This window comes from Manacus candei, unplaced genomic scaffold (genome assembly GCF_025592945.1).
Source record: "Manacus candei isolate 608988 ecotype Guabito, Panama unplaced genomic scaffold, ASM2559294v1 h1tg000153l, whole genome shotgun sequence".
Classification (NCBI taxonomy): Eukaryota; Metazoa; Chordata; class Aves; order Passeriformes; family Pipridae; genus Manacus; species Manacus candei.
Window position 1 is genome coordinate 3,535,219 of NW_026138201.1, and position 27,404 is coordinate 3,562,622.

The 27,404-nt window shown below is 41.5% G+C and overlaps 1 protein-coding gene across 3 annotated transcripts in view; it reads right to left on the reverse strand.

Annotated features, from left to right (window-relative positions):
* ITPR2 (inositol 1,4,5-trisphosphate receptor type 2) overlaps nucleotides 1-27,404 on the reverse strand; it is a 241,673-nt gene that overhangs the window by 126,939 nt on the left and 87,330 nt on the right. For all 3 annotated transcript variants that reach the window (XM_051772364.1, XM_051772363.1, XM_051772362.1), the window contains 9 exons: nucleotides 26,024-26,189; nucleotides 23,250-23,423; nucleotides 18,547-18,636; nucleotides 18,269-18,394; nucleotides 16,896-17,018; nucleotides 10,723-10,923; nucleotides 6,737-6,988; nucleotides 5,201-5,326; nucleotides 556-684 (listed from right to left, as the gene is read on the reverse strand). In XM_051772364.1, coding sequence (XP_051628324.1) covers nucleotides 556-684; nucleotides 5,201-5,326; nucleotides 6,737-6,988; nucleotides 10,723-10,923; nucleotides 16,896-17,018; nucleotides 18,269-18,394; nucleotides 18,547-18,636; nucleotides 23,250-23,423; nucleotides 26,024-26,189 — 1,387 coding nt within the window. The remainder of the gene's footprint in view (nucleotides 1-555; nucleotides 685-5,200; nucleotides 5,327-6,736; nucleotides 6,989-10,722; nucleotides 10,924-16,895; nucleotides 17,019-18,268; nucleotides 18,395-18,546; nucleotides 18,637-23,249; nucleotides 23,424-26,023; nucleotides 26,190-27,404) is intronic.

Here is a 27,404-nt window from a genome sequence, read left to right on the forward strand (position 1 = left end):
AACATGGAATTTTACCCTTCAGGATCTCCTCACAACTGCCCCTAAGGTCTGACACATCATAAACCGAGGGGTTTTTAGCTTATAGACTGAAGTCACAGCTCCATTAAATTCTCTTTGAAGTTTAGGACTGGTGGAAACAGAAATCAATGCTGCACCTCTAAAAAGGCCAAATCATGCAATTTTTCCTCATAATGACAGGCAAACACAAGAGAGAGCAGAAGGACAGGGGAGTCTTCCCAGTTCTCAGGTATGTGTCCCTTCTGTCATGGGACACAGCACTTTTCTCACACAAATACAGAGATAGGCCATTATTCTGCAAGGATCCCCCTCTAATGAATTCACAAGAGCCAGATGTAAATCTGACCACACTGAGCTGCCTACTGGTTCAGAGATGTAAGTGATTAAATTAAGTGTTTTAAAGAGGAATTAAGCTGCTAGTCAGTGGCATGAGAGGGGACAGAGACATTAAAGGAGATACAGCATTCCTATGCAGGAAACAGAAGGTATCTCATTAAAAGACTGAATAACATATTTGTCTGTGTCTCTTTTCCTTACCTGGAGGCTGGTGCTGTTGTCTGAAAATGGAGAATTGAAGAAGCCACTCACAATGTTCATTACAGGCTCAGTGACATATTTCTCCAGAGATGTGTCTGCATGTTTACGATCTGTGGTTGTGTTGCAAACCTGAAGGGAAGAAGGAGGAAACAATGGCATTTACTTCTTTTCAATAAGCAAGCTTTATTATCTTGTATTTACTACAATATATCTGATATTTCTTCTTAATATAAAACCAAATTATTTTTATACAAATTCTTTCAGGGATTACTATCTTAGTGGTCAAGCTGTATTTGGGAGAGCTTATCTTTCTTCATGGAGGTCCACACTGCCTTTTGAAAACCCTTCTCTTCTGGACTAGCTCTTTCTGGCTGGTTGTCTATTCTTTCCCACACCATGAAGAAAAGATCCCCTTAAATCAGCACACTGCAAGCCACTTACACATTTAGACAGATTCAAGGAGAAAATGGACCTTTCCTCCCATTGTGGGGCTGGTTAGAAGAAGCTTTAGAGACAGATGAGACATAAACAACTGAGGTTAGAAAGATTTCATGTAATGTTTAACTTCTCTTTACAATTACCACAAATGGGTGGCAAAGGTGAAACAGGAAAAATTTAAACATTTTTGCAGGAAAAATGTTTAAAAAGAGGTAAAGAAAGGAAAGAGTATAATCAATACAGCAGCCTTTAGGGTTGTACTGTAAGACAGGCAGCATTACTTAGGGAAGCCACATGGGGAAAATACAAAAGCCAAGCTAAAACAATGAAAGAAGGGAATGGATGCTACTAGGACAACTCTGGAGCACAGAACGATGATTAAATGGTGGGAGGACGTGGGAAGATTTGTACAAAAGACTCCCGAAGACTCCCTTTGGTACAACACTAAAAGTTTGTTGCTACATAAAGATGTCACACTTAAAGAAAGGAAAAAATTACTGGGGTGGATTACATCCTTCAGTATTTCCTTTATTTCTTTTCAACAGTTGTGAACATCCACACAGAGTCATGTTGACTTTGCATATGTCAGTGTACAGAGTACTGGAAGGAGTCTACAGAGAGTCAAACAGTGAAAAAGCAAGACTGGACAAATAAGGAGTAGAGACTGTAGTCACACTATGTCTTCAACGGCCTTTAAATAAGCAGTTCTAGTCATGTGTAACAAGAAATGAAGGCAAAGTTGTTTTCTCTTTTGCCTATGCAAGCCAAAGATGACTGCAATGTTCTGGGGGATCTATGCAAAAGCAGAATTTATTTTGTATACAGGCTCCTGGAGGAGCATTTCATTACTGTCTGTGCTTTTAACACAGTCATGAACCTGAGTGGTACACACTTACCATTGCATTGCTCCAGGGCTGGGGAACTGAAGTCCAGAGAAGCTGAGTGAATTGCTTAAGGTCACAGAGAAAAGTTGGTGACAGAAGCAGAAAGATAATCCACAGCACCTGAATCTCACACAGGGCAAAGATTCTCTCTAATTACACACTGCCACTGTCACACTTGGAGGCTACAAGACAGCAATTTCACCAGGAATGTTTTAAGGAAGGTTGCTGACGTGACATCCCAAAGCACCCGTGTTCAGGGAACACAGAAGCACCTTGATTCTAACACACAAGCACTGTCATATGGTAGGCAGAGGAATAACCAAAGATATCTTGAGACCTGGAGAAATGAGGCATCTTGAGGAGCTTTGCTTGTCTGCTTATCTAAAATGTGTCACATAAGTCATGCCTCCATGTAGTGCATTTTTTATCACCCCAAGAAAGGAAACATTTTGGTCAGAGAAGCAACAGTGGTTAAACTGAAAGAGCAAACTCTTCAGCCCTTGAGTTTTGGGGAAAGTATGACACCATCATCACCACCAGTCCTCACGAAGGTAAATGATTCAGTTAATAATCAAAACTTGTTTCAACAACAACAACAAAAAGAGAGATCATGGAACTAAAAACCTCTCTAAGTTCTTCTGCTTTTAATTAATCTGCATGCCAGTTTTGGCTGGAACCAGTAGCTCTGAGGTTCAGCACTTGCAATCCCAGAGGGAAGACAGGGAGCTGTGCACTGCTAGCATGGTGAATTCTGAAAGCACTGAAACTAAATTCCAAAACTTTTAAGTTTTCCCCTTTAGTTGCCTGAAAAGCAGAGCCATGTGTGTGGGGATGCCACTCTGCTCCAACAGTGGTCTGAAAAATTCCCAGCACAGAAGCAATTTGGAAATCCTCTCGTTTGTTCTCATCCCTCTGCCCTTTGGGGACTGAAAGATCTTTCTTCGTGGAAGAAAAATACCCCTGAAATGCATGAAATGGAGATGAGGATTGAGAAAACAGAGTTTAAAAACCCCTTAAGAGGCTTTGGGACCAAAACTCACATGAATAATACTTCAAAACTTCTGCAGTGAAAGCCAGGATGTCTTTACGGCTGTCAGATCCTGGTTCTTTCTTTAATCCTGCTCAGACTGCACAGCTGCTGACTGGGCCACACGCAGGAAAGGGAAGCCTTTCCTTCAGCAGCAGCACCCACTTTGCTCAGTGCAACACTGTAAAGTCACACACCGGAGAAAGTAGGTTGGCAGAAGCTGCAGGAACAGGGTGTGTTTGAAAGCGCGACTGCTTTTGGCAAACCCAATTTATACACGAATCCGCCTCGTGCCTGCTTTGCAACGTATCACATTGTTGAAAGAAAAATGACAGTTGGGGGCTAAATATTTCCTTCCTCAATCCAGAAACAGACTAAAAAAATTCGTTATTTTTTTATACACATATATATATATATGCATAAAACCCCAGAAGGAATCCAACTTGAGGATAACACTCTCCGTCTTTCACCTTAGTGCTCTCTAATAACAGATTCAGACTCAAAGCTCACAAACTCACCCACTGACAGGCATTTGTAGCAGCTAGAAGAAAAGCATTTCCCCTTCCCCCACACAAAAGCATCCCTTTTAGCTCACTGGAACACAGAGGATCAAAGGGCTCTTTTTCTAAATGCTTTGAAAGCTATTGTAACATCTTTCATGAGGCTGACAGCCTTCTAACTGTCCTGATAGCTACAGAACGCTGATGTATTTATAACACATGGTCTCTGTCTAGGCTCCAGAACACCAAACCTGAACAAATACACTCAATAACCTGGAAAATACAGCTATCCATGGGGAGCTGGCTGGAGAGCAGGACAGGCCAGAGCACTTCTGATATGCTCTTTTAGCCATTAACCAGGAAATAAAGAGGACTAATTAGGCATCTGCCCTGAGGGCTTTGCAGGAGAGCAAAATAAAACTGCTTTTTGGCCAGTCGGTACCAACAGCACCTGCACACAAAATACAGTGTTAATCACACACTCAGTGTTCACCTCTGAAGACCTGGAGTCTAATTTCTCTCGTGAGAAGGGTATGTGAAAGCGAGCCCGGTGCTCGCTGCCATCAGGACAACCCTGCATCGTTTAGCACAGCGCAGTTTGTCTCCAGGCTCAGGAGACGAAATGTGGACAGAACCCTCTTTTTACATGTCTATTTGTAGCTCAAGGGCACAGAAAATTGGTCACGTTAAGGGCTGGAGAGGAGGGATAGTCTGTTTGGAGGGTCAGGGTCAGGACACATCAGGAAAGGGCAACCCAGAAGGGGAATTAAACAGGAGAAAATACTTCTCAGGGTAAAACCAGCAAGGTTAAAAGTCAGAATGCCCCTCCAAGGATGTTTCTGATCTTAATTTTCAGCAGAGGTTGGTTTGTCCAGAAGGGCTTTCGCTTTATAACGCAACCACAGAGACAAGACAAACAGCAAGCAAACAGTGTTTGGAGAGGACTAATTACTGCTGAAAATGGCTACCAGCAAAAAGAGGGAGCACAAACATCCCTGCCTTAACCTGCTCCCAGGGGGAAAAAAAAAAAAAAAAAGAAAAAACCCAACTATTTATAAGTTTTCTGTTTCACAGGGCAATGAACAGGTCCCAGTGCCTATCATAGAGGACAAGTCTTTGCACTCATTCTTCTTTTAGCTAGAATTCATAGTATTTTCTCCCAATAGGTCTCATAGAAATTATTTTGTGGCACACTATTACTTTGGGGTGCATGTCTGCTGCAGGAGTGAATTGAGATTCTTTAACCTTTTATTTTCTTTATTTCAACAAGATGAAGAATGCAAGAAGTGAGAACTTTTATAAAATATAATGGACCACAGATTGGGAAAAGATAGGCATGTACTATCACAACATGCTCTATATCTCCAAAACACTGTCCAACATCAAGGATCAAATATAGCCCAGCAGCCACCAAAAACCTGTGGCAGAAGTGAGATTAAAGAAGGAACATAAGCCAAAGAACACTTTGATCCCTCATCCTCACTGTAACAACAAAATAAAAGAAGAGATTACAGATGTGGGGGTTTGTTTTAGTCACCACCATAATGACATGTAACACATGCTCTCAAAAGATGTACACAGGCTCTCAGCCCTGTACATGCACTCAGTTTATTTTTCTGGAAGAAAAGAGAAATATGCCCTTTTAGAAAGAGAAGACTGCTAATAATTAACAGGTTAAGTGATGATAAAAACAACAAACCACTCTTAGCCTATTGTCAACTGTGAATAAAAATAGTTAGTAAAATAAAAGAACTTCACCAAATATAATATAATATTTAACATGTTGTGAAGCTTACCCTTGCCATATCAACAAGAAAGTTCTCAAATAGCTTCCAAATATGGTTGCTGGCATAGATTTCTTTCATTTCCACTTCAGTGTCCACATAACAGTGGTTAACAAAATTAACATAGGCAATTTTCACCTGTAGGAACAACCGAAACACACTCAGTATAAATGGAACAGTAAAAACAATTAACGTAATATTTTGTATCTGCAAAAATACTGAACAATAAAGATCATCCTCCCAGTGCCAACAAACATTAATACCTTCAATAATGCATATGTTTGGTTATGAAGATTTAAGGAAAAGCACAGCAGCACATGCCTTAATGTACTCACTGAAAGATCACATGAAGAAAAATGAAAAGGTTTTGCAAACATTCTCACTCTAATGACAAAACCCTCATGAAACAACCCAAATTCTGGTATTTAATATGATATTAAGGCTAGAAGGGTCTGGTTCTAAATCCAGGAGCTGTCAAAATGCAGGACACCCCTGCACTTGCTGAGGCGACTGTAGTGGGTTGATGCCTTGTGACAGGGCTTGCCAAATATAAAATAAAATGTCTATAGCAGAGCTGGGACTGCAGTCCCTGTATTCCCACAATGCTATTGCAGCACTTTGGGATCTAAATGGAAGAGAAAGGTTGTGGAGCACTGGGACTGCAGCAATAGCAGCACAGGGCTTCAGAGGAGGACTGCAGTTGCACTGCTCTCCAGCATTGTAAGTCTGCATGCACACAGCATAAAAATGGTCAGTCAGAGCCTGAAATGTATAGATTAGGTATAAACATATGCAGATGCACTGTCACGGTCAAAAGAGACGAGATAGTTGAATATGTTTAACGCAGTCAGGAGAAAACTCACATCAGACCTTCAGGTTTCCTTTGTTTGGGCTTTTTTTTAATTAGCATCTGTTGAAATGAATGTTAGGAGGAACTTCTGAGCAAAATCAAACATTTTTCTTTTTAATAAAAGAATCAGTTGATCACAAGGGGACTTTTCCATGGTACAGAGAGAGCCTTAACACCTGCAGGTCCGAGTTCTGTTGCCATGAGCCCCATTTTTCCATCAGATAGTATCCCAGCCCTACTGAAGCATGACAGGTAGTAGTTGCAGAATTGTGCCTCGATATGCGGTGAGTAAAAACATTTGCTGGACTGCAGTTAAATTCAATAAAATGACGCTTCACCTCAAACTCTTCACTGACTTCATTTCCAACAAATTCAGGCAGCAACAAAACGTTGCCTTCACCAACCATTCAGCTGGGTCTTCACAGCTACAGCCAGAAGTTATGAGAGAACTAAACTCTGATAGTGACTGGACATAGCCAGGAAAACAAAACAAGGTGTGTGGCCTGAAGGGCTGACAACCAAAGCATAAGGGAGAAGAAATTTTCTGCTGAAGAAAATTCTGTCTTATCCTTTCTCACTTATTCACCTGTTTCCAGCCCATTTTCTGTACAAATATTCAACTTGTCAGTATATTATAAACAACAAAACACTGAGTATCTAAAAACGCTAAGTCTGCTTCGTCATGCCGTGAATCCTACCTCAGGAATGCAATCATCATGGGTCACTACCCTCACTATATCATCCAGTGGCAGGAGGGAATTGCACTTGATCTCTGTGTACACATTCTTTCCCTCTGTACAAGCTGCCAGCAGCTCCACCAGAGTGACGTGATACGCCAAAGGCCCGCTTTCATCGGCTCGGTCTCGCTCCGAACACATCATTTGAAGCAGGACTGGAAATGATGCTCTGTCGTTGTAGAATATCAATACATCTTCACCACCATTTATCAGCTGAAAGAGATATCAAAGTTTTAAGCACCCTGCACTGCAGTAATTTTGGGCTCAGTGATCTTAAAGGTCTTTTCCAACCTAAGCAATTCTATGATTTTCTTAATTTCTCATTTCGTTCTATCTTTAAGTATGCAAAGACTGTCTAGCAAAAAAGAAGCACCAACTCAACAACCAAATAAAACTTATTTTGATGTGGCTTACCAAATGCACATGTCAAAAGAACATCCAGACTTCTGCTCTTATCTACACGTGCAATTCTGGAATAACTCACCAAGGAGCAAGTTAATGCAAGGTGAATTTGAGGTTTAATTTCTATGTAGCTCTGTTTTACTTAAGACAGTCTGCCATCCTTATTATTCCTACCATCTCAGTGTTTATTGAAGTTAATTAATTACTCTCACCTCCTACTCTGAGGCCAGGATGCATTATTATCCCTGTTTTATAGACAGGCAGGTGCAGGGAGATGAAATCTTCCATGCTGCCTCACACAAAAAGCCTGTGGCTCACCCAGAGTGGAACCCACCTGTTCTCCCACCTTGCTCAGCATCGGAAATAAAGGATGATTCTTCCCAGCCCATACAAATGTGACAGGTGGGTCATGACATTGTCAGTGTCATGTCAGCACTTCCATTTAACAGAAAACTGGTGTATGTGATAAATATTTGATCCTGCTACAAGTGCATCACTCATCTCAAGAGGATCCAGATCCCACTGCCAGTGCTGCTCCATGAGCTCAAGCAGAGCTGGGACAGGACAGGAGTCCTGTCCTCTCTCCTTTCCTTTTAAGCATAATGCCCTCTCAGTGTGAGTGAAAATAAGCTCCCACAAGCCTTTCCTAGCACAAAATACAGCTTGGAAGCACCACGTATTCTGTGAATTAGGCTCTTGACATATCTAATCCATATGTGGCATGAAAACCCATCTTACTGAATTCAAGGGTGGGAAAGCAGCAAGAGCAGGAATGAAAATTAGTCTCCCAGAACGAAAAGTCAAGAAATATTTCATTACATTTTCCAGGGTTTCAACATTTCAAATTTTGAATTCACAACTTTTCTGTTTGTGTTTTCCCCAGTTCTTCCTTATTTTTACTTTGACATTTCGCTGGAATGAATTGTGAATTCAGTCTTTCCTGCAATTCCTATTTCTCATTTATCTCCGGGTTTCTAAAAAATTTTTAGTCATGACTTTCTCAGACATTTTCTGGACAATCCACAGTACAGGAAAAGTTTTTAAAGAGACAAGAGCTTGGGAAGGGGGAAGGAGACAGAACAGGGACCAATTAATTTCATTGCACTCAATGGTAAAAAAAAAAAGGGGGGGGAAAATATGAGTATTCAGAATGTTGGAAAATTGAACTGACTTTTTAATACTGATGTTTGACATTATGCTCTTAGGACAAAATACTAATAAAAAAATCCACATTTGACCCTCTGGGAAGGTACAATCTCTGTCACTTTCTATTAAGTTGTTCACAACATTCCCATAGTTTTTTCCACTTGGGTACATTTTGCACATAGAAGACGACAACAGCTCTTTCCTGGTTCCTCTAGAGTTACACTCCTATGTCAAATCCAGACCTACTCTGTACCAGTATTACTTGACATTTATCAACAATAAATATATATCAGTGATAGGAAAAAAAATCCCCAAACCAGCAGCATTTTCTTCTACTAAAATATATTTTCAATGAGTTAAGAACTCCATGAAAGTATAATAAAGGCTGGTCATTGGAGCAGGTGTTGATGTTTTGTGATATATTACTCCAGAACACTACAGGTAATAAAAAAACCTGCTGCAACACTGCAACAGTAAACTCTGCTTTCCCTTCTGTAATAGTGTTTGCACTGACAGGCATGGTTCTTCCAGGAACCTCAAAGCAGGCTTGTAATGACAAAAAGTGCTCTAAGGAACCTTACAGGTCGGTAAACATCATTACTAGCACTCCAGAGACATGGAGAGCAAGGATAGGAGAACAAGTGAATAAGTCAAATTGGGAATGTTCAATGCCTTTTATGACAGTGCATTTCCTAAAACATGTAAATATGGTCAGTTCATCCCTCACACCCAGTAAACAGGGATAAGCCACAATATACTTCCTGTGGGTGAAAGAAAACACAGGAGTGGTTGAGGCATGCTGCACAGTCATATTCTGTCTTGTCTTGTGGTAAATTGTTTATGTTTATTGTAATGTTTATCTGGAGGTACAAAAAAAGTTACACCACTTGTTTAAGGTCACAAAATCTCAGTTTTCTACTGACGAACTGTCCTGACTCTGTGTCAAGTTCCAACCATTTGGCTACACTGTTCCCTTTATATTGGATTGCCAGTCATGCACCATTCAAATTTCACTATTAGCATCCTTCTCTGACAAATCATAATTGCTTACCTGTATTTTCCTACTTTTTTTAAAAACATATCTTAGCCTCTTTCATCAAAATTTCCTCCCTCCCTCCAGGCAAATTCCTGCAGGACACATGGTGTGAATGACATATCCAAGTTCATTTCTACTTTTATCATGCAGCCAGCTTGAAAATGTAATATGACAATTTATCTTTGTGCTGTTGTAGGGCAACAACAAAATATATTTAAATTGAGAAAAATCCAAAAACTTTGTTGGATGAGGAAGTAAAAACCCACAAGAAGCTTTGGTGGAAGGGGAGAAATCTAAAACCAAAAATGCACAAGAACTGTTTCAATTATGTAAATCAAAGGCTTGTAATTGATATTGCATGTTAAAACACTTCAGGCAAATTGAAAAGGTTGAGGTGGATTCCATTAAAGGTTATCCATGTAGACCGATGCTTTATTTTCTTAATTATAAGTTTTCCCTCTTCTTGCTGTGGAATAAAATTTCAGCAGGGCTTAGTTTTGTTCATACCACAACTAGAGCTTATCTGTGATTTCTTTGCAAAGATGACTCAAAAAAAAAAACAAAACCCAAAACACCAAACCAACAAACACTAAACAAAAAAAGAAAAGCACTTTGTAAAGTAAAGAAAAATGTTCCTTGGACTCTGATCCTACCAGGACTTTTCACCATATTCAACTTTAACCACTGATTAATCTCATTGAACTGCTAACATAATTACAGTTAAATGCACAAGTGTCTGCAAGTTGAAGACTTCATATATCATGCTCACTATATATCAAATCCTAATTGCAGAGAAGTCAATTAGGTATTTTCCTAGGAACTTTAATGGCATAAAGATTTGTCCACAAACCACTCAGCTGAATTTACCAGGTCAGACAGAATCTAGCTAGTTAAAGCTAGAGTAATTCTACTGACTCTCATGTAAATGCTCTGGAAGAAAACAAAACAAAAAAAGGGCAGAAACCAGTATCTAAAATTGTTACATGCTGAAAAAAAGTGGTCTACAACAACACTATTTAGACAAATCCATAGAGGTACAAGCCTCTTACATGGCAAAACTTTGCCACAAGGTGGGTAAAAGAGACCCTAAATTACAGTACAGGAAAATGAAGGTTTATGTAACTTTGAGATTTCCATGCTACATCATCTACAAATAGACATCTCTGTATCACCATGCTAACACTCATGTTTTCTTTCTAGTAGTTATACAGATGGCCTTACAAAATTAGATCAAACTCCCAAAAACGTCTGCTAAAATATTCATTATTTGTGATACTGTTTAAAATTCTAAAGTGAGGTACCAAGAGCAAAAAAAACCAACCTCAAAATACATGAGTGATTAACATGAGAACCCTTCTCTTACCTCTGTCATTACCATGTCCTGGCATTTTTTCACATATTTGCCATCTGCTTTCACGATGGTCTGCAGGAATCGCAGGTACTCCACGTGCCGCCCGTGGGTCTCGATGCAGTGCACAAAGTGCTGCACCACCCTCTCACTGATCTCGTTACACAGGAGGTAGTTGTTCATGAAGATGTGCCTCATGGTTTCAGCTTCCAGCAGCTGGAACAGGTTAAAATCAAAACAGCATTGTAAGAAGAGCGGATTTGCTTTGGGATTGGAAGAGAAAGGCACATTGGTCAAGGGAAACTGGGAAAATCCAACATGCACCAGCCCAGTCACTAAGCAATGATCTGGGGCCTAGATATCTCCACACTTCCCTATGAGTATAAAATGGTCCTTAAGTGGACATAAACAAAACCTGTGTCCATGTGGAAGGTGAAGACACACACATAAATACACTGCTAGAGCACCCTATTCTCTGTGGTGATCATTAACAGGACCCGAGGGAATGGCCTGAGGTTGTGTCAGGGGAGGTTTAGGTTGGATAGTAGAAAAAGGTTCTTCCCCAGAGGGTAGTTGGACACTGAACAGGCTCCTCAGGGCAGTGGGCACAGCACCAAGGCTGACAGAGCTCAAGGAGCGTTTGGATGATCCTCTCAGGGACATAGTATGACTCTTGGAAATGGTCCTGTGCAAGGCCAGGAGTTGGACTCAGTGATCCTTGTGGGTCCCTTCCAACTGAGCATATTCTGTGATTCTGTGAGTTTGGTATACAGGAACCTGAAACCACACTCATCTCACTCACAATCAAACTTGGCATTGAGGCAACCACATGAGAGGATTAGTGGCTGTGACTCCCTCTGTGACTGACAGAGGCATTTCCAGCAGGCCAATCATTGCATGTGCAGCCTGATCACTTCCTGAGAGAACATCTCTTTCCACAGGAAACAGAGAGGGAGCCTAAGGCTGCGTGTCAGTGAGCAGCACAGAACAAGAGGAACAGATCAGTAGCAAGAGGAGATTTTGTGCATTTGTGGAGAAAGAGAAGAAGAAGAAGAAGAAGGAATAGAAGAACCTATCCAATTCACTCAAGACGTAGTGGACGAAGGAGCGGCAGCAATGGGAGAAGGAGCAACAGCAAGTGATGAAGGCGCGACTGCGAGAGAGGAAGTAGTGGTTGTGACTGAGGAAGGATAACCGAGTTTACTGGGCTGTGTGGGTTCGATGGCCTGGCACATCGGATCCTCAGAGATACCAGGCCTTGATAGATACTGGAGCCCAGTGTACTGTAATGCCTTCGGAGTATGAGAGTACCGAGACTTACTATTTCTGGAGTGACAGGAGGGTCTCAAGAATTGTCAGTAGTAGAGGTGGACATGAGCTTGATGGGAGACCAATGGGAAAAGCGTCCCATTGTGACGGGGTCAGAAGCCCCTTGCATCCTTGGTATGGACTACCTAAGAAGAGGATACTTCAAGGACCCGAAAGGGTACCGGTGGGCTTTTGGTGTAGCCACGGTGATTGAAGAGGAGTCCAAGCAATTGTCTGCCCTTCCTGGCCTCTCAGAAGACCCTTCCATTGTAGGATTACTGCGAGTTAAAGATCAAGAAGTGCCAATAGCCACGACAACTGTACACAGATGACAGTATCGGACAAACCGAGATGCTGTGATCCCTATCCACAAAATGATCCGAAAGTTGGAGAGCCAAGGGGTGGTCAGCAGAACCCATTCACCCTTCAACAGCCCCATCTGGCCTGTGCGTAAATCCGATGGAGAGTGGAGACTGACTGTGGACTATCGTGGCTTAAATGAAGTTACGCCACCGTTGAGTGCTGCCGTGCCAGATATGTTGGAGCTCCAATACGAGTTGGAGTCCAAGACAGCAAAGTGGTAAGCCACCATCGACATAGCCAACGCGTTTTTCTCCATTCCTTTAGCGGCAGAGTGCAGGCCACAGTTTGCTTTCACCTGGAGGGGCGTTCAATACACCTGGAATCGACTGCCCCAGGGTTGGAAACACAGTCCAACCATCTGTCATGGACTGATCCAGGTCACACTAGAGAAGGGTAAGGCTCCCGAACACATCCAGTACATCGATGACATCATTGTATGGGGGGATACAGCAGAAGAAGTTTTCAAAAAAGGACAGACAATCATCCAGATTCTCCTCGAGGCCGGTTTCGCTATCAAGAAGAGCAAAGTCAAGGGACCTGCCTGAGAGATCCAATTCCTAGGGGTGAAATGGCAAGATGGACGACGCCAGATACCAACAGACATAATCAACAAGATTGTAGCAATGGCTCTCCCCACAAACAAGAAAGAAACCCAACCTTTTCTGGGAGCAATAGGTTTCTGGAGGATGCATATCCCAGAATACAGTCAGATTGTGAGCCCTCTTTACTTTGTGACCCGTAAAAAGAACAATTTCCAGTGGGGTCCTGAGTAACAACAAGCTTTCAGGCAAATCAAGCAAGAAATTGCACATGCCGTGGCTCTTGGACCAGTTAGAACGGGACCAGATGTAAAGAATGTACTCTACTCTGCAGCTGGAAATAAAGGTCCCTCCTGGAGCCTCTGGCAAAAGGTGCCTGACGAGACGCGAGGGCGACCACTGGATTTCTGGAGCCGAAGCTACAGAGATTCTGAGGACAATTACATCCCTGTGGAAAAGGAAATCTTAGCGGCGTATGAAGGTATACAAGAAGCTTCAGAGGTAACTGGTACCGAAGCACAGCTCTTCCTGGCACCCCGATTACCAGTCTTGAGCTGGATGTTCAAAGGGAAGGTGCCCCCTACGCATCATGCCACCGATGCCACGTGGAGCAAGTGGATGGCTTTGATTACACAACATGTCCGAATCGGGAACTCGAATCGCCCTGGTATTTTGGAAATCATAACCAATTGGCCTGAAGGTGGGAACTTCAGTCTGGCAGAAGAAGAAGAAGAGCCAGTGAGCCGAGCCGAAGAAGCTCCACCATTTGATCAGCTGCCAGATGAAGAAAGGCGTTATGCCCTTTTCACCGATGGTTCTTGCCGAATTGTAGGAAGGAACCGGAAGTGGAAAGCAGTCGTTTGGAATCCCACCCGACAAGTGGCAGAAGCCGCTGAGGGTCAAGGCGAGTCGAGTCAATTTGCGGAACTCAAAGCTGTCCAATTGGCCCTGGACATTGCCGAACGAGAAGGATGGCCAAGACTCTACCTCTACACAGACTCGTGGATGATAGCCAATGTTCTATGGGGATGGTTAGACCGATGGAAGAAGATGAACTGGAGGCGTGGAGGAAAACCCATCTGGGTTGCTGACTTGTAGCAGGACATCGCTGCCAGAGCGAAGAGTCTGAATGTGAGAGTCCACCATGTAGATGCCCATGTGTCCAAGAAGCGAGCTAATGAAGAACATAATAACAACAGAGAAGCGAACCGAGCTGCACAGATAGGAGTGTCACAAGTAGACCTAGACTGGCAGCAGAAGGGAGAGCTGTTTCTGGCTCGATGGGCCCATGATGCTTCCGGTCATCAAGGTCGAGATGCCACCCACAGATGGGCACAAGACCGAGGGGTGGATTTAACCATGGGTATCACTTCTGAAGTTATCCATGATTGTGAGACTTGTGCCGCTATTAAGCAGGCGAAAAGACTGAAGCCCCTGTGGTATGGTGGACGATGGGATAAGTATAAGTATGGAGAGGCATGGCAGGTTGATTATATCAAACTGCCACAGACCCGCCAAGGTAAGTGCTATGTACTTACCATGGTGGAAGCAACAACGGGATGGTTAGAGACTTTTTCAGTGCCCCACGCAACGGCCCGGAATACCATTCTGGGCCTTGAAAAGCAAGTCCTGTGGAGACACGGGACCCCAGAACGTATTGAATCAGACAACGGGACTCATTTCAAAAATGAATTAGTCACCACTTGGGCGAGGGAACATGGTATCGAATGGGTGTACCACATTCCTTATCATGCACCAGCTGCTGGGAAGGTTGAGAGATATAACGGACTATTGAAGACCACTCTAAAGTCATTAGGTGAAGGAACTTATAAAAACTGGGACAAAAACTTACCCAAGGCTACCTGGCTAGTTAACACCAGGGGTTCTGTCAATCGAGCTGGCCCTGCACAGGCAGAATCCCTTCACATTGTTGATGGAGATAAAGTTCCAGTAATCCATTTGAGGGGAATGCTAGGGAAAGCTGTTTGGGTTACCCCTGCCTCAGGCCAAGACAAACCCATTCGTGGGATTGTCTTTGCTCAAGGGCCAGGACATACGTGGTGGGTAATGAGGAAGGATGGAGTCATCCAGTGTGTGCCTCAAGGAAACTTAGCCTTGGGGAAAAACTAATTGTATGTCCTAAGTTGTGTTTTTACAGGAAGCCAGTCACCAGATGAGAGAGAGACCTGAACTAAGCTGATGCTGGTATCCGGTGATGAGACAGTCCAGTGATGAAACAGCCATAAATCAGAACTGTAATTGTGACTGAGGAGACCAAAGATCTGGACTGAACTGACATCGGTATTGATTTTCCGACGACGAGACAACTGTGCCGAGAGACCAACAAGAACTATATATATATATATATATGCATATGTGTATATATATGCGCGGGATGTAGGCGAACGTGAGACATAGGTGTTGCGTAAAGAAATAGTATGGAATAAGGGGTGGAGAATGTGGTGGTTTCACTCTAGGCCTTCCTGGAGACCAACTTGTAACCAGGAAGGAACTAGAAAAGTGATCACGGAAGTATTCCATGCTATTCCTTTACGTAACTTGAGGTATAAATAAAGCCAGCAGGAGGGACCTTGCTCTCTTCCTTTCCGGCGAGGTTCGAGAACGGTGGGTCCCTGTTTTGGTCTGGTTTATCTGGAGCCAAGGCTTACAGTGACTGCCGTTATCTGCCACGCGTGAGGGGAGAGTGCTGGGCCGTGTCTAGCCATCCTGCCTGTTCAAAGGGAAGTGGTGAGATTTTTGCTAGTTGGCCTTCGGTTGGCTGGTTGGCTTGTTCGGTCCTTGCCCCTTTTTGTCCTTCTCCCTTGCCCTTCCCCCCCCCCTCCTGGTGTGTGGTATTCTCCTTTTGTGTATCTGTCTCATATGTATTTATATATATATATATATATATATATATATATATATATATATATATATATATTTTTGCTATAGCTTTGGCTGCTTGGTTTTTTTTTTCTTTTCCCTCTCTGGGAGGCGGGTCCTTGTTGTCGAGTTTCGGGGGACTTGGCGGGAAGCCAGCTCGAAACTTGCACAACATTCTTGGGGTTTTTCCTTCAAACTTGCTCTGGTTTGATCCCTTGGACTAAAAGCTCATGAGAGTCAGGTGTGCTCCTAGAGAATCTGTCTCTTCAGTGTCATCTGAAAGGAATCCACACCAAGTTTGCTCCATAATGTGGACAAAAGCACCACAACTGTGATAATGACCAGGATGATCAGGAAATCAACTTCAAAAGAACAGAGATGCAAGTGCAAGCAAGATCCCTACTTGGCACCTGAGTGAAGTGTCTGTGTCAGACATGATGGAATCTGGGCACTGGTCCCCACTGGGGCCAGTTCAGTGCCATTCACTAATTCCACAAAAGAGCATAAATAAAAAATAACAGAACAAATGCTTCCTAAGGTACACAGGCCAGGATCTACAATCTTTATACTCACAACTCTTATCTAATAACAGCATGCTTTGCTCAGCAGATTTGCCACAGAGCAAGAGCCATCCTATATGAATGTATCTGCAAACACACATACGTATATATACAAAGGGATTGTGACAGAAAGGTGTATTGTAAAGACAGTGATTTAATAAAAGATTGAATTTTAGATTAGTTGATTCAAATGGGGGCACCATCAGCAAAAATGAATGGGTCTGATTCTGCTGTCACACAAGCTTCATGACAGCGTAGTCACAGCATCAGACTCAAGCTAAACACCATGTGATGATGTGACATGTTCATAGATACTTCCAGTAATGCCCACGAGTAATGTTGTTTTCCACTTGTAAAATGTGAACATTAAAAACAATTACATAAAGAGCAACAATATGGGGGAGAAGAGAGAGAACAGGGAAAGGAGAGAGAAGAGAGAGAACGTAACTTAATGAAATTATTTATTTAGCACTGGAATTTTTCACCAAGGCCAAATTTACTTCCAGTTATAATATTCTGCTTAAAATTAAATACTTACCCCTGGAGTTAAGAACAAGTTGAGATTTTTGTGGAGGAGAACTTGATTCTGAGGATTTCCTCGACAGAAATTCTGAAGAAAAGTGTGGGCTAGATTCATAACTTCATTCATCTTTTCATCGCTCTGCAGGAAGAAAAGACAAACAAAATCAGATGGGCACACCTAAAGATACTTATTAAAACCACACAAGGTCAATTCAGCCAGGAACAAGCCAATTCTCCTGAGCCTCTATGGGGCAGGAATTCTCCCTCTGGCAAAAGCAATTGATCTAGTTCCCTCCAGAGGCCATTAGAGGCTGTACCTTACTCTGAATCAACTTGATCATAGGAAGTCACAGGTAGGAGCACAAAACTCCAAGTAAGATTTCCTAATGCCTGGTTATAATTTCCTAGTTTAAAAAAAAAAGTGCAAATTGGTTTAATTTAAAAAAAAAAACCAAACCAAACCAAAACAAAACAAAACAAAAAAAGCTCTCTAGCCCACAATAATTTTAAGCTTTGGCAAAGGTTTGGCTTTTATATAGCTACATATAGAAGCAGATGTATGTGTGCATGTGTGTGCACATCTACACAGATACATATGCTCATACACGGTACTCCCACACAAATATATGTCTATTTTATATCCCCATTTCATATTCCTCTCATATAGTATTCTAATTATGATTTGATGAACCACCTCTATGGACAAGTACTATTTTGCTGATGACACCTGAACCCAGTGTCTGCATCATAACATCAGTGGGTAGCACTCAGGAAAATGTAGGCCAGTAAAGGTTTTATCTTCTCTCAGTGCTTCCTGTAAGATCTAGAAAAGATCTGCTCTTTAAAAGGCTACGTAGATCATTCATTTGTATGCTCCATGCCACTAAATCAGTACAAAATCACATTCTCTTGGTTAAAAAAAAAAATTGTAAGTGGAACTAGGTTAGAGATGTCCACCACAGAAACAAAGAAGTTATTTCAGATTTGATCCTTGAAAGCTTTTGGTCCACCTAATGTATCTACAATAGCACTCACATCAGTACCCAAGAGTGGGATTTAGATTCCCTGGCAGGAGCTGTGTTAAACCAATACTTCTCACTGTGCAGTGACTACAGATAGAAGGTTTGCCTATTATAGGAATGACAGCACTGTGACATCCAGGCACCCGAGGCAGTAAATATTAAGTTTTCAATAATACCTATTCTGTGCAGGTAGCCATACTTAAACTGAGCCCAAACCCATTATTCTTAAGGTAGGAAATCATCATTTCGTGTTTCTACCACATTTGACCAAATTCAATTTTAAAAGGTATTCACATTGACTCTTGAGCCTCTTGAGGTTTTCTTTTATTGAGCTCATGTTCTTTACCACTAAAGTTATGAGAATAACCTTTTCATAGGGGATCTGCAGAAGGTCCAAGACCACCAAGTGGGCACCCATATTTTTCAGCAATCGCTGCTGTTGGTTCCGACCTTTTTTATTCTGAACACACAGTTTGCTGAGTCGAATCAAAATCTACAAACAAACAAACAAATAAATAAGCATGAGAGCAAGCAAAGCACCAGCCATGTCACACAAACCCAAACAAAAATACTTTCTTTCAAAACAATTACTAAATTACTTATCAAACAAGTATGTCAAGCAAGTTTCTTGGCGGGTGTACCAACCTCTTTAACAATATTGTAGTTATTGCTTTTAATGCTGTCTATCTGGGGTTTTTTGGTCCCATCCTGGATTGGGCTCAAAATGTTTGACTCCTGTAATAAAGAGCACACGACAAGAGGAGATTTACTGCAATTTCCTCAACATGAACTAATTTTGTTTAGTAACAGTCAGTGAAGAACTATTACAGCAGCTCAAAAGGAATTGATATAACACAGATAATAAAGAAAAATATTTGTTTATTCTTTATCCACTGGTCCAGTGAATGAAAAGATTCACATTCAAGTCTTCCCTTTGTTTCAAATTTCCAATGCAATTTGAGGCAATTACTCTTATGATTTCATGCTTCTGATCATCCTAAACTAGAATATGTCCCTAAATCAGACTAGACATCCCAAGGAATTAAAATACTGTGAGAATATGGACCATAAGTGTATTCTAGCACTGACCACATGTTCCAAAAATCTGTAATACATCTGGAAAGATTACAAAATCTGTGTATGCGAGCATTAAAAAGTCTGGAGAAAGAGCTTAAGACGACCTCTGCAGTTGAGATAAGTAGAGTGGAGTTCTCAACAGTACAGGAACAAGTAGCATGTGGAAATTAGAGATGTTCCTCCCACGAAGAGGATGCTTCTGTCCTTAGTCTCTGGATGATGCAGGAAAGGATTTAAAAACAAATAGGAACCATATGTTAAGCTGCAACATCAAGTCATGATGCCGTATGCTCTGGGCCTTGGCTCTTAGAAAGCCCCAGTTGGGTATGATAAATAAGAGAAATCAAGTCAGCAAGTATCTGCCAACACCCACACACCTTTCCATTCATGTCTCAAATCAAAACACGGAACAACATCTACACAAATAAGAATACTGGCAGTGTTGGGTTTTTTTTCCCTGCTGTCAGCTATGGTAAGCCTTTCTTAGCTACAAACACAAAAATCTAAAAGACTGGCCTTTGGATGCTGAAATTATTAAGCATGAAGAAAAACTGCAGCAAATCTTGAGACTGCTTGAAAGTATAACCAGAAGGATGTAAACCAGTGGAATGGCATGAAAAAAAAGAAGAAACAGGTGCACTTCTGAGTTTCATTGTGTCCTCAAACTTCCTACTGTTTTAGAGAAATCTCCCAAAACACACACGTGCACGCCAAGCTGAATATTTGTATGTCTTGAAACCTCTCTCTGAACTTTCTTAGCTGATGGTGAAGTTGGGGAGTTTTATAAATCCCATCTGGCCCAAATTTGCAGTGAGGTAAGAACAGTTGCACCACTTGGTCATGGGGGCTGTTTATAACAGTGTCAGCACCACTGTTTAGCTTGGTCATGTTGATCTATGCTGCAAGAGTGGATTTTATTTGTTTAGGTTTGTTAGTATGCAGGCTGCTATCTCTCTAGCTCTTTGAATCAATACTATGCAAGATATTTCAGGCTTTTTGCTATAATTAACCACCCTCCTCCATTGTGGGACTGCAGGTTAACCAAGATTAATTTACCTGTTAGTTTTATCAGCATTCTTCCTCAATCAAAGCAGTTTTATAATCCATGTGAACTATATGTCTTATCTGGAAGTGGTGATCAGCATCAAACTGCTGAATCCATCCTTTCTCTTAACAAAATAAAAATCTGTTTATTGAACCTGTAAGAGTATGCCAGGGATGTAGTTATCAAGAGAATCACACCACTGGGACACCAAAGGCACTCATTATGCCCCATGATAGACATCCTCTGTCACACTTTTCCATAGCGGACAGGGAGGCATAGGGATCTCACTGAGAAATGTTCTCACTTGAGTACTCTACCTTTAGGAAATGGTATTTTCTGAAAAAGACTGCTTCCTCTATTCACAGAATTCCTGGGATATCACTCTGTGTCAGCCTTAGGATCCTTTCTTTCTAGTTCCCAGTGGAAGCCCAGATTGCAGCTTTCAGCTTAAGCAGTTCCCTGCCACTGAAATAGTCTCCCTCACCTCAGCAGGGTAGCAGTGCAAGGCACTTGTCAGTGCGCCCAGGGCAGAGCTTTGCCCTCCACAGGCTGTATTTACTTATTTACTGTATTTACTTGAACTTCCTCAGTGAAGGGTGAAGATGAGAAGCCCCACAAATGCCACTGCACTGCATTCCAGCTTCACCCAAAAGCACTTTCACTGAGCCTATTTCTCCTCCTCAGAGCTATGTTTCTGGTGCCACACCACCAATTCATCCTCCAGGGACAGGACAATAAAGATCACACTTTCCATAGTCCATGGTGTCCATACAGACTCGGAACACCCTTATCCCACCCTTAGAGAGAATCAAGTGAACATGCTTTATCTGCTTTGCCCTTCTCAAACAAGGCTCAGTTACGTGAGACCAATTTCAGCATTTCTTCCTAATCTAATACAGTGTCCAATTTATGTCTGACCTAACTCCAAGCACTCTTTCCTAGAACTCTGCTCTCCAGTTTCTATCAAGACAGTCCGGCATGGATGCAAGATTTGCCATTTTTCCTGGGGAGAATCTGGATACTTTTGGAAGAACAAGGCCTTTTTGCTACAAATCCCATTTCTGGAGTCATATGACTTCCAAAAAAAAAAAAAATAGTACTACAGGTTATGATAGAAAGGTGGAAACAGTTACCCAGAAAGACTCAGACGCCCAAAGGCAAAAAAATATTTATATTTTAAAACTGTCATGTACATCTACCAATGCGCTTTGGTGAGGATAGAAACTTATGTTTAACATTAATGGAATGTCATCTAAGCCCTTGTGTGCGATTTAATGTTGCTTGGGAAAAATTAAGCACAGGGAAATGAAGCACATTCCCTAAAGACCATGGGGTTCATCCAGCTCAGTGCTGAATACCCAGCATCCAGTTCAAGAAAGCATGGATCTCATGGCATTTTTATCTGCTTGAAGCCAAGCCACCTGCTTCACACGTAGATTATGAGTAGCATGTCACCTCTAACATCTGGTTTAAGATCTCAAAGAGAATAATGACTATCTAACATATTTTTTTTTGCAAGGTAAAATCATTTGCTGACTATTAAAGAATAGTTTAACAGGGGAAAAAAAAATAAGGGACAAGATTCTGAGCTATTGTAATCTGGCACAGCTCTCAGGGAATTACCACCAGATGATTTAACCAGCAGATTACGTATTACTGTTCTGATACAATAATCTCTCTGATCTGACAGAGATATTATTGTGCATCTACTGGAGCACTGCTAATCCACACAGACCCAGGGATGCCTCCTGGGGAAAAAACACTGAAAATATCCCATTGAGAAATGCCTCTGTTTCAAGCACATTGCTTGAAACAATCCCTCTTCCTGGAGTCTCTCTGCTATCAAGACTATCCATAGGAATAAAGAGGATCTTATTACACTTTTAGAATGTATTATAGCTAAATAACCTTGTAATCCTGCTGCAATTCTGCATCCTGTTTCCCCATTACCTTTTCCATTCATTAAATACATAAGGAAGATTTCTTTTCCTGTTAGAGCTATGCTCAAGGAAAGAAAGTAGGAAATCCTACATACTTAAGCTCATAAAGCCCAGATTCCTTCCTAGTTCTGACACTACTAAATTCAGCTAAGTTAGATCAGAGAAAGAGAAAGAGTAAGACGTACACTGTCACTAGAAATTGTTAGTCTTTCTTGAAGTGTTGGATTTTTCCCCACATGAAGCCAACAAAAATCTGCTTTCCCATCTAAAAGGCCAAGTGTAGTCACAGATATCTACAAACATCTCTTCTTAGTGGCTCCACCTTTTCCTCAACGTGTGGCCTCCACAATGCTGCATAATCTCCACTTGGCTTCCTACTAAGCTTCCCCTAGTGTCTTCCTTATCTATTTTTCTTGACACCAGAGAAGATTCTACCATGGAAGAGAAAAAGGAAAGTGCTCTGCCAGAAATCACAGTTGTTCATCTCTCCCCACTTCCTCTGATGAAAACGGAAAAGCGGGAATAAATATTGGTGGGAAAGCCTGCTCTATCTACTGTTATGCCACAAACCTCAATTACAGCAAGTCCTGCAACACTCTGTGTTTTCTTAAAGATTCACACTGGAGTTAAGTATTACTCTTACATGAGTAAGTGATTACATTATGACCTCAGTTTTCACTGAAAAACAAAATTAAAAAAAAAACAACAAGGAAATTTTAAGAAAAAAAATCAGGTCTTCATGGTCCCAGATCAAGTTCTACAGTCTCTCAAATCACAGTATATCCTGAGAGTGTGGTATAACAAGGGCTAAAGAAACCAAAACATTACTTCACCCACAAAATCTCAACATTCTTAGGTCAAGTCTTATGTCTGGTGAAGAGTGGAATTACTTGTGATGTTTGAAAACATGACTGTTCTCATCTCCCTTAGGTGCAGGACACTCTCCTCCTTCTTTCTTCCAGCAAACCAACCCATCTGCCAACATGTGATTCCTAAATTGCTTCCCTGGCTACGGAGTGTTGCCACACATTGTAGTTTGCTCCCTTATCCAGCAAGGAAGGCAGCTCTGGGACATAAGAACACAGTTACTGAAAGCAGCAGGAAAAAATACTGAACACACTGATAAAAGAGGTTTTATTTCCTTTTCTGCCTATTCCTAAAGCTCAGCCAGAATTCTGCACATTCTCACTTTGCTACTTTGGTTAACCAGACCACAGTTTTGCAGCTGTTCATGCAACTATCCATCAATATTGAAACAACTCTGACAGCAAAGGCTTTAAACTCACCTCCAGTGGCTCCTCTCCCCCTTTGGTCTGATTGTCGCCCACCTCTCCACTCTCATAATTGCTGCTCTTCTCAACCCACAATTCTGATTTTTCCACAGTCAGGCGGAGCTGATCAAGATCAGCCTTGATTTGCTTGTAGTTATCCACATCTTGATTGGACACCAGCAACTGAACCTGGAAATAGAGAAAATTGGAAAGCTATTACAGCAGCAGCACCAGCATTTATGCCTGGGTAATTGTCCTAGTTAGGACAGCTGAGACCAGTTCATCACTGGATGGGTGTAACCCAAAACTGTGTATTCTATAGCCTTCCATGCCATTTCCCAGAAACTGTTATCAATGAACCATTTACACCATCTGCACATAGAGCCTGACTCCTCAGGCTATAAACTAGGTGCTAAGAGGCCTGCGAGATAGGAGTTGCTCTTGTTCTCACACCCATTGAGGAACCCCCCACCCTGAGGGAGGTGCTGAGCATTCCTGCCTGAACTGGAGGATATATAATCTTGGAGTCTTGGGACCTTTTTAACCACTCGTGGGATCCAGAGGAAGACTGCAGATCACCGCTCTCAACCAGACTGCAGACCACCACTCTCGACTGGACGGCAACCACCACTTTTCAACCAGACTGCAACCACCACTCTTGACCAGACTGCAACCACCACTCTTGACCAGACTGCAACAGCACTCTCACCAACAGGTTTTTTCCCCTCCTTTTCCTTTGGACTCAGGGGGCCCAAAGAACACCACTCTGTTCATGCCCCAGGGTGCTGGGTTATATATTTGGGTTTTGTGGGTTAAAACCAATTGTTTGTCTGTAAAATCGTACTTATTGTATTATTTTATTAAATTGTTATTCTGACTTACAATCTCTCTTTTGAGTTGAGTTCATTTCCCCTGCTGGTTTACCTTTAAACCAGCACAGTAATTTGCTCAACAGTTCCCTTTCTAAGCCTCTCTTTTCAGGTACTTTATGCAACCTCCTCTATGAAATAGAAACATGGCACACACGGGCTTTTGGCCCCCATTCACCCAAAACCTTCAGCAGAGCCAGAGACTGGAGTTGCCCAAAACAGGATAGTTATAACATTCACAACATTCTCTCACCTTCTTTAATACACTGCAAAACATTTTCAGCATAAGCAGTTTACAAGCTCAGAGCAAGCTCTGAGGCACTGATTATGATCCTCACAGCATTAAAACAACAGTTACATGCTATTAAAGCATCTACTATTAGAAATAGCTAATCCTGCAGCACAGTACTTCAGAAGAAAAAGACCAAAAAAGGATGACTGGACAAGGAATCAGGGCATCCAAAGAAAAGTTAGAATGGCCAGCAACTTAAATGATCACCTACATCACCATGATCAAATATTGAAAAAAAACCTGTTAGGTCAGAGTAGAAAGACTTATTTCAATACAGCTGACAAACTGACTTCCAGGTTCATGTGATTTCTCACTATCTGAGTGGTTGCCTCTAAGATTAATCTCATTTTTACCTTTTATTTTTGTACTGCTCAAGTTATCTAGGTTTTGTGAGTTATTTGCAGCTCTCGATTTAGCATGACCTACACATTTTCTTTCTTTGGAACACTCTCTGTTGCACCAAGATTATTAATGAAGATAATATTAAAAAAAAACTAACGAGAATCTTTACAGTAAATCAATAATCACTATTAAGAAATTGTACTTATGTAAAAGATTAAGGTCACATGGTAAACAAGAACACTGATAGGTATTTTTTTTAAAAAACCCACAGCATTACATGCAGGCGGATATTCACTATTGTGTAACAAAGTTTTCATCATCATCTCTCTTGGCTTGGCAAAACCTTATTATTTTACAGAATTTATGAATGCTGCTCATCTGCAGACATGTTCACTGCAAGGTTTTTTTGTTTATTTCTCAATTAGCCTTTTCCTTTACAAAAACATGTTAAGCAACTCAGTCCTTGCTTACCTTGCCACTAACTAGCAAGGCCTAACTTTAAATATTGGGTGGGAGGCCATTATGCTGCACAACAAAAACATTCAACAAAAGCTTTTCAGGTCTGTATCATTCATCTACTTTTAAACAAGAGGAACATCTTACATAACGATGAGACAACAGGCTATCAAGCTCCTGAAATAAGCATCAGATGGTCTTATCAACATATGTTCTGAAGGGTTACATAACAGAGATGTCTCTGTCACCCAGCCCCATGACATCAGATCTGCCCATCCTAATCCCCTGACACATGGAGCCTGCACATGCACCGTTATCAAACGGGAAGAATAAAAGCTGGGAACAGGCTCGGCTCTATTACTGCCTTCCTGTTATTTGGGCATACCTCTATCAGATGGCAGAGCACGGTGCAAAGACACCTGAATTAAAGCTAGAAACACCACATGGATAACAAAAGAGCTTTATCCCCAGCCTAAGCAGCCCTGAGGATGGGAAAGTCTTACTGCCAACACCTGTGCCCTGCTTGCCACACACAAGGCACTGACTCTGTCCCTGAGGGATCACTACATCCTGTGAGATGCTCACCATGGACCCACATTTTCCCTAGTGGATGCAATGCCAGAAATAACCATTTCTGGGTGCACAGAAAGAACTATTTCTGGGTGCACAACTCTAATATACACCAGCACATATATAGTCAAAGAAGTCTGCTGATACTGGACCTCTAAGGAAACTACACCATCTTGCAACAACCAGCAGTTTAGGTGGCAAAGCTTTGGAAAGTCTCCCTGCATTCCAGTTTCCTGGAATAACACCGTGCCCATCCATACCTGTTTAAATGCTTGCAGAACTTCTGCTCTCTGGCTGAAGTGCTTAAATAGGAGGTGCAGAGCACCTGAGAGCAATGGAGGGTAGTCATGCATGATGAGGTGAATGAGGACCCGCAAGAAAGTTCTGCCCCCTTCATCATCCAGCTGAACTGCATTCTTCTCTTTTCTGCAAGAAAAATGAGGGAGGAAAGCACCCAATAAAGTAAAATAAATCAGAAAAAATTAAAGCCTTATACATAAATATCCCTGCATACGCAACCGTCATTTGACAGAGCTCTTAAAATCAAATGAAATCAGCTGCAGGAAGGAAATTATAAATATCACTTTAACATATTTTATAAGGACTTGAATCCTGCAGTTATGTGCTGTTGCAGCAATCTTGTAGCAGAATGGACACTATGGAATGCAAGGAAGTATATGTGAAATGTGTCAAATATTGTGATTAAAATCCATATTGCAAAAACATTAATTTATGTTTTGGGTAAGTTGTGCCAAGCTCATCCCCAATCCAAATTAAATGAAGTAAACTGCATTTCACAAGAGATTAATTTGACCCTTTTCTTTTCACTCCTTCCTTTTTCAGCTGCTATTAAAATTTCATTTAAGAAAAAATAAGATCAAAAATAGCAAGAATTGCCAAAAGCATCATATTTCTGGAATCATATTCATAAAGTGAAACGGCAGAAAGCAGATTAACACTTAACATATCAAAGCAGAAGTAATGTTTCCAAGAAACCATTCGGTCTCTCTGTTCATTTTAAAGATGCAGATGCCAAAGGCTGTGTGTTGTTTTACATTATGGGAGTTCAGGGAGAGGACTTGAAGGCATTGCTTCTGCTGGTAAAGACTGAGAAGGCATAAGAGACTGAGAGAGGTAAGATCACAGTGCCGACATTGCAGATCCTTCTCCCTAGCTCCAAGAAAAACTTTAAAGTCTATGGCCTTGTCTAAATGGAATTAATTTTTACTGGTATAATTATACTCATAAAATTAAACCAATATAGTGATAATGGTAATAACTCTCCAGTGTGAGTGTTTTCCATGCTTTTTTTTTTTCCCTGTTCACAGTGTAGCTGAAATCTCTTCCCAAACTCTGCAAGCATAACTTGGGATGTACAGGCCTCTGGTGGTCCAGAGGGAAGTGGTCCACTCCTAATTTGAGGAGCCATTGGAAAGAGATTATTGTTGACATAATTTTTTAAATAGGTTCAAACAGAAAGTGCAATTACTACACGTCTAGGAGAAAAACTGAGGGTCAGCAGTAACCTACTGATCAAGAAATTTGGGGCTATAGTCAGAAGGTATACTAGGAAAAAAAAGGTTTTCTTTAGGAGCACCTGGGTGAGGCACTATAAGATAAATAATTACTGTGTTTTAGCCC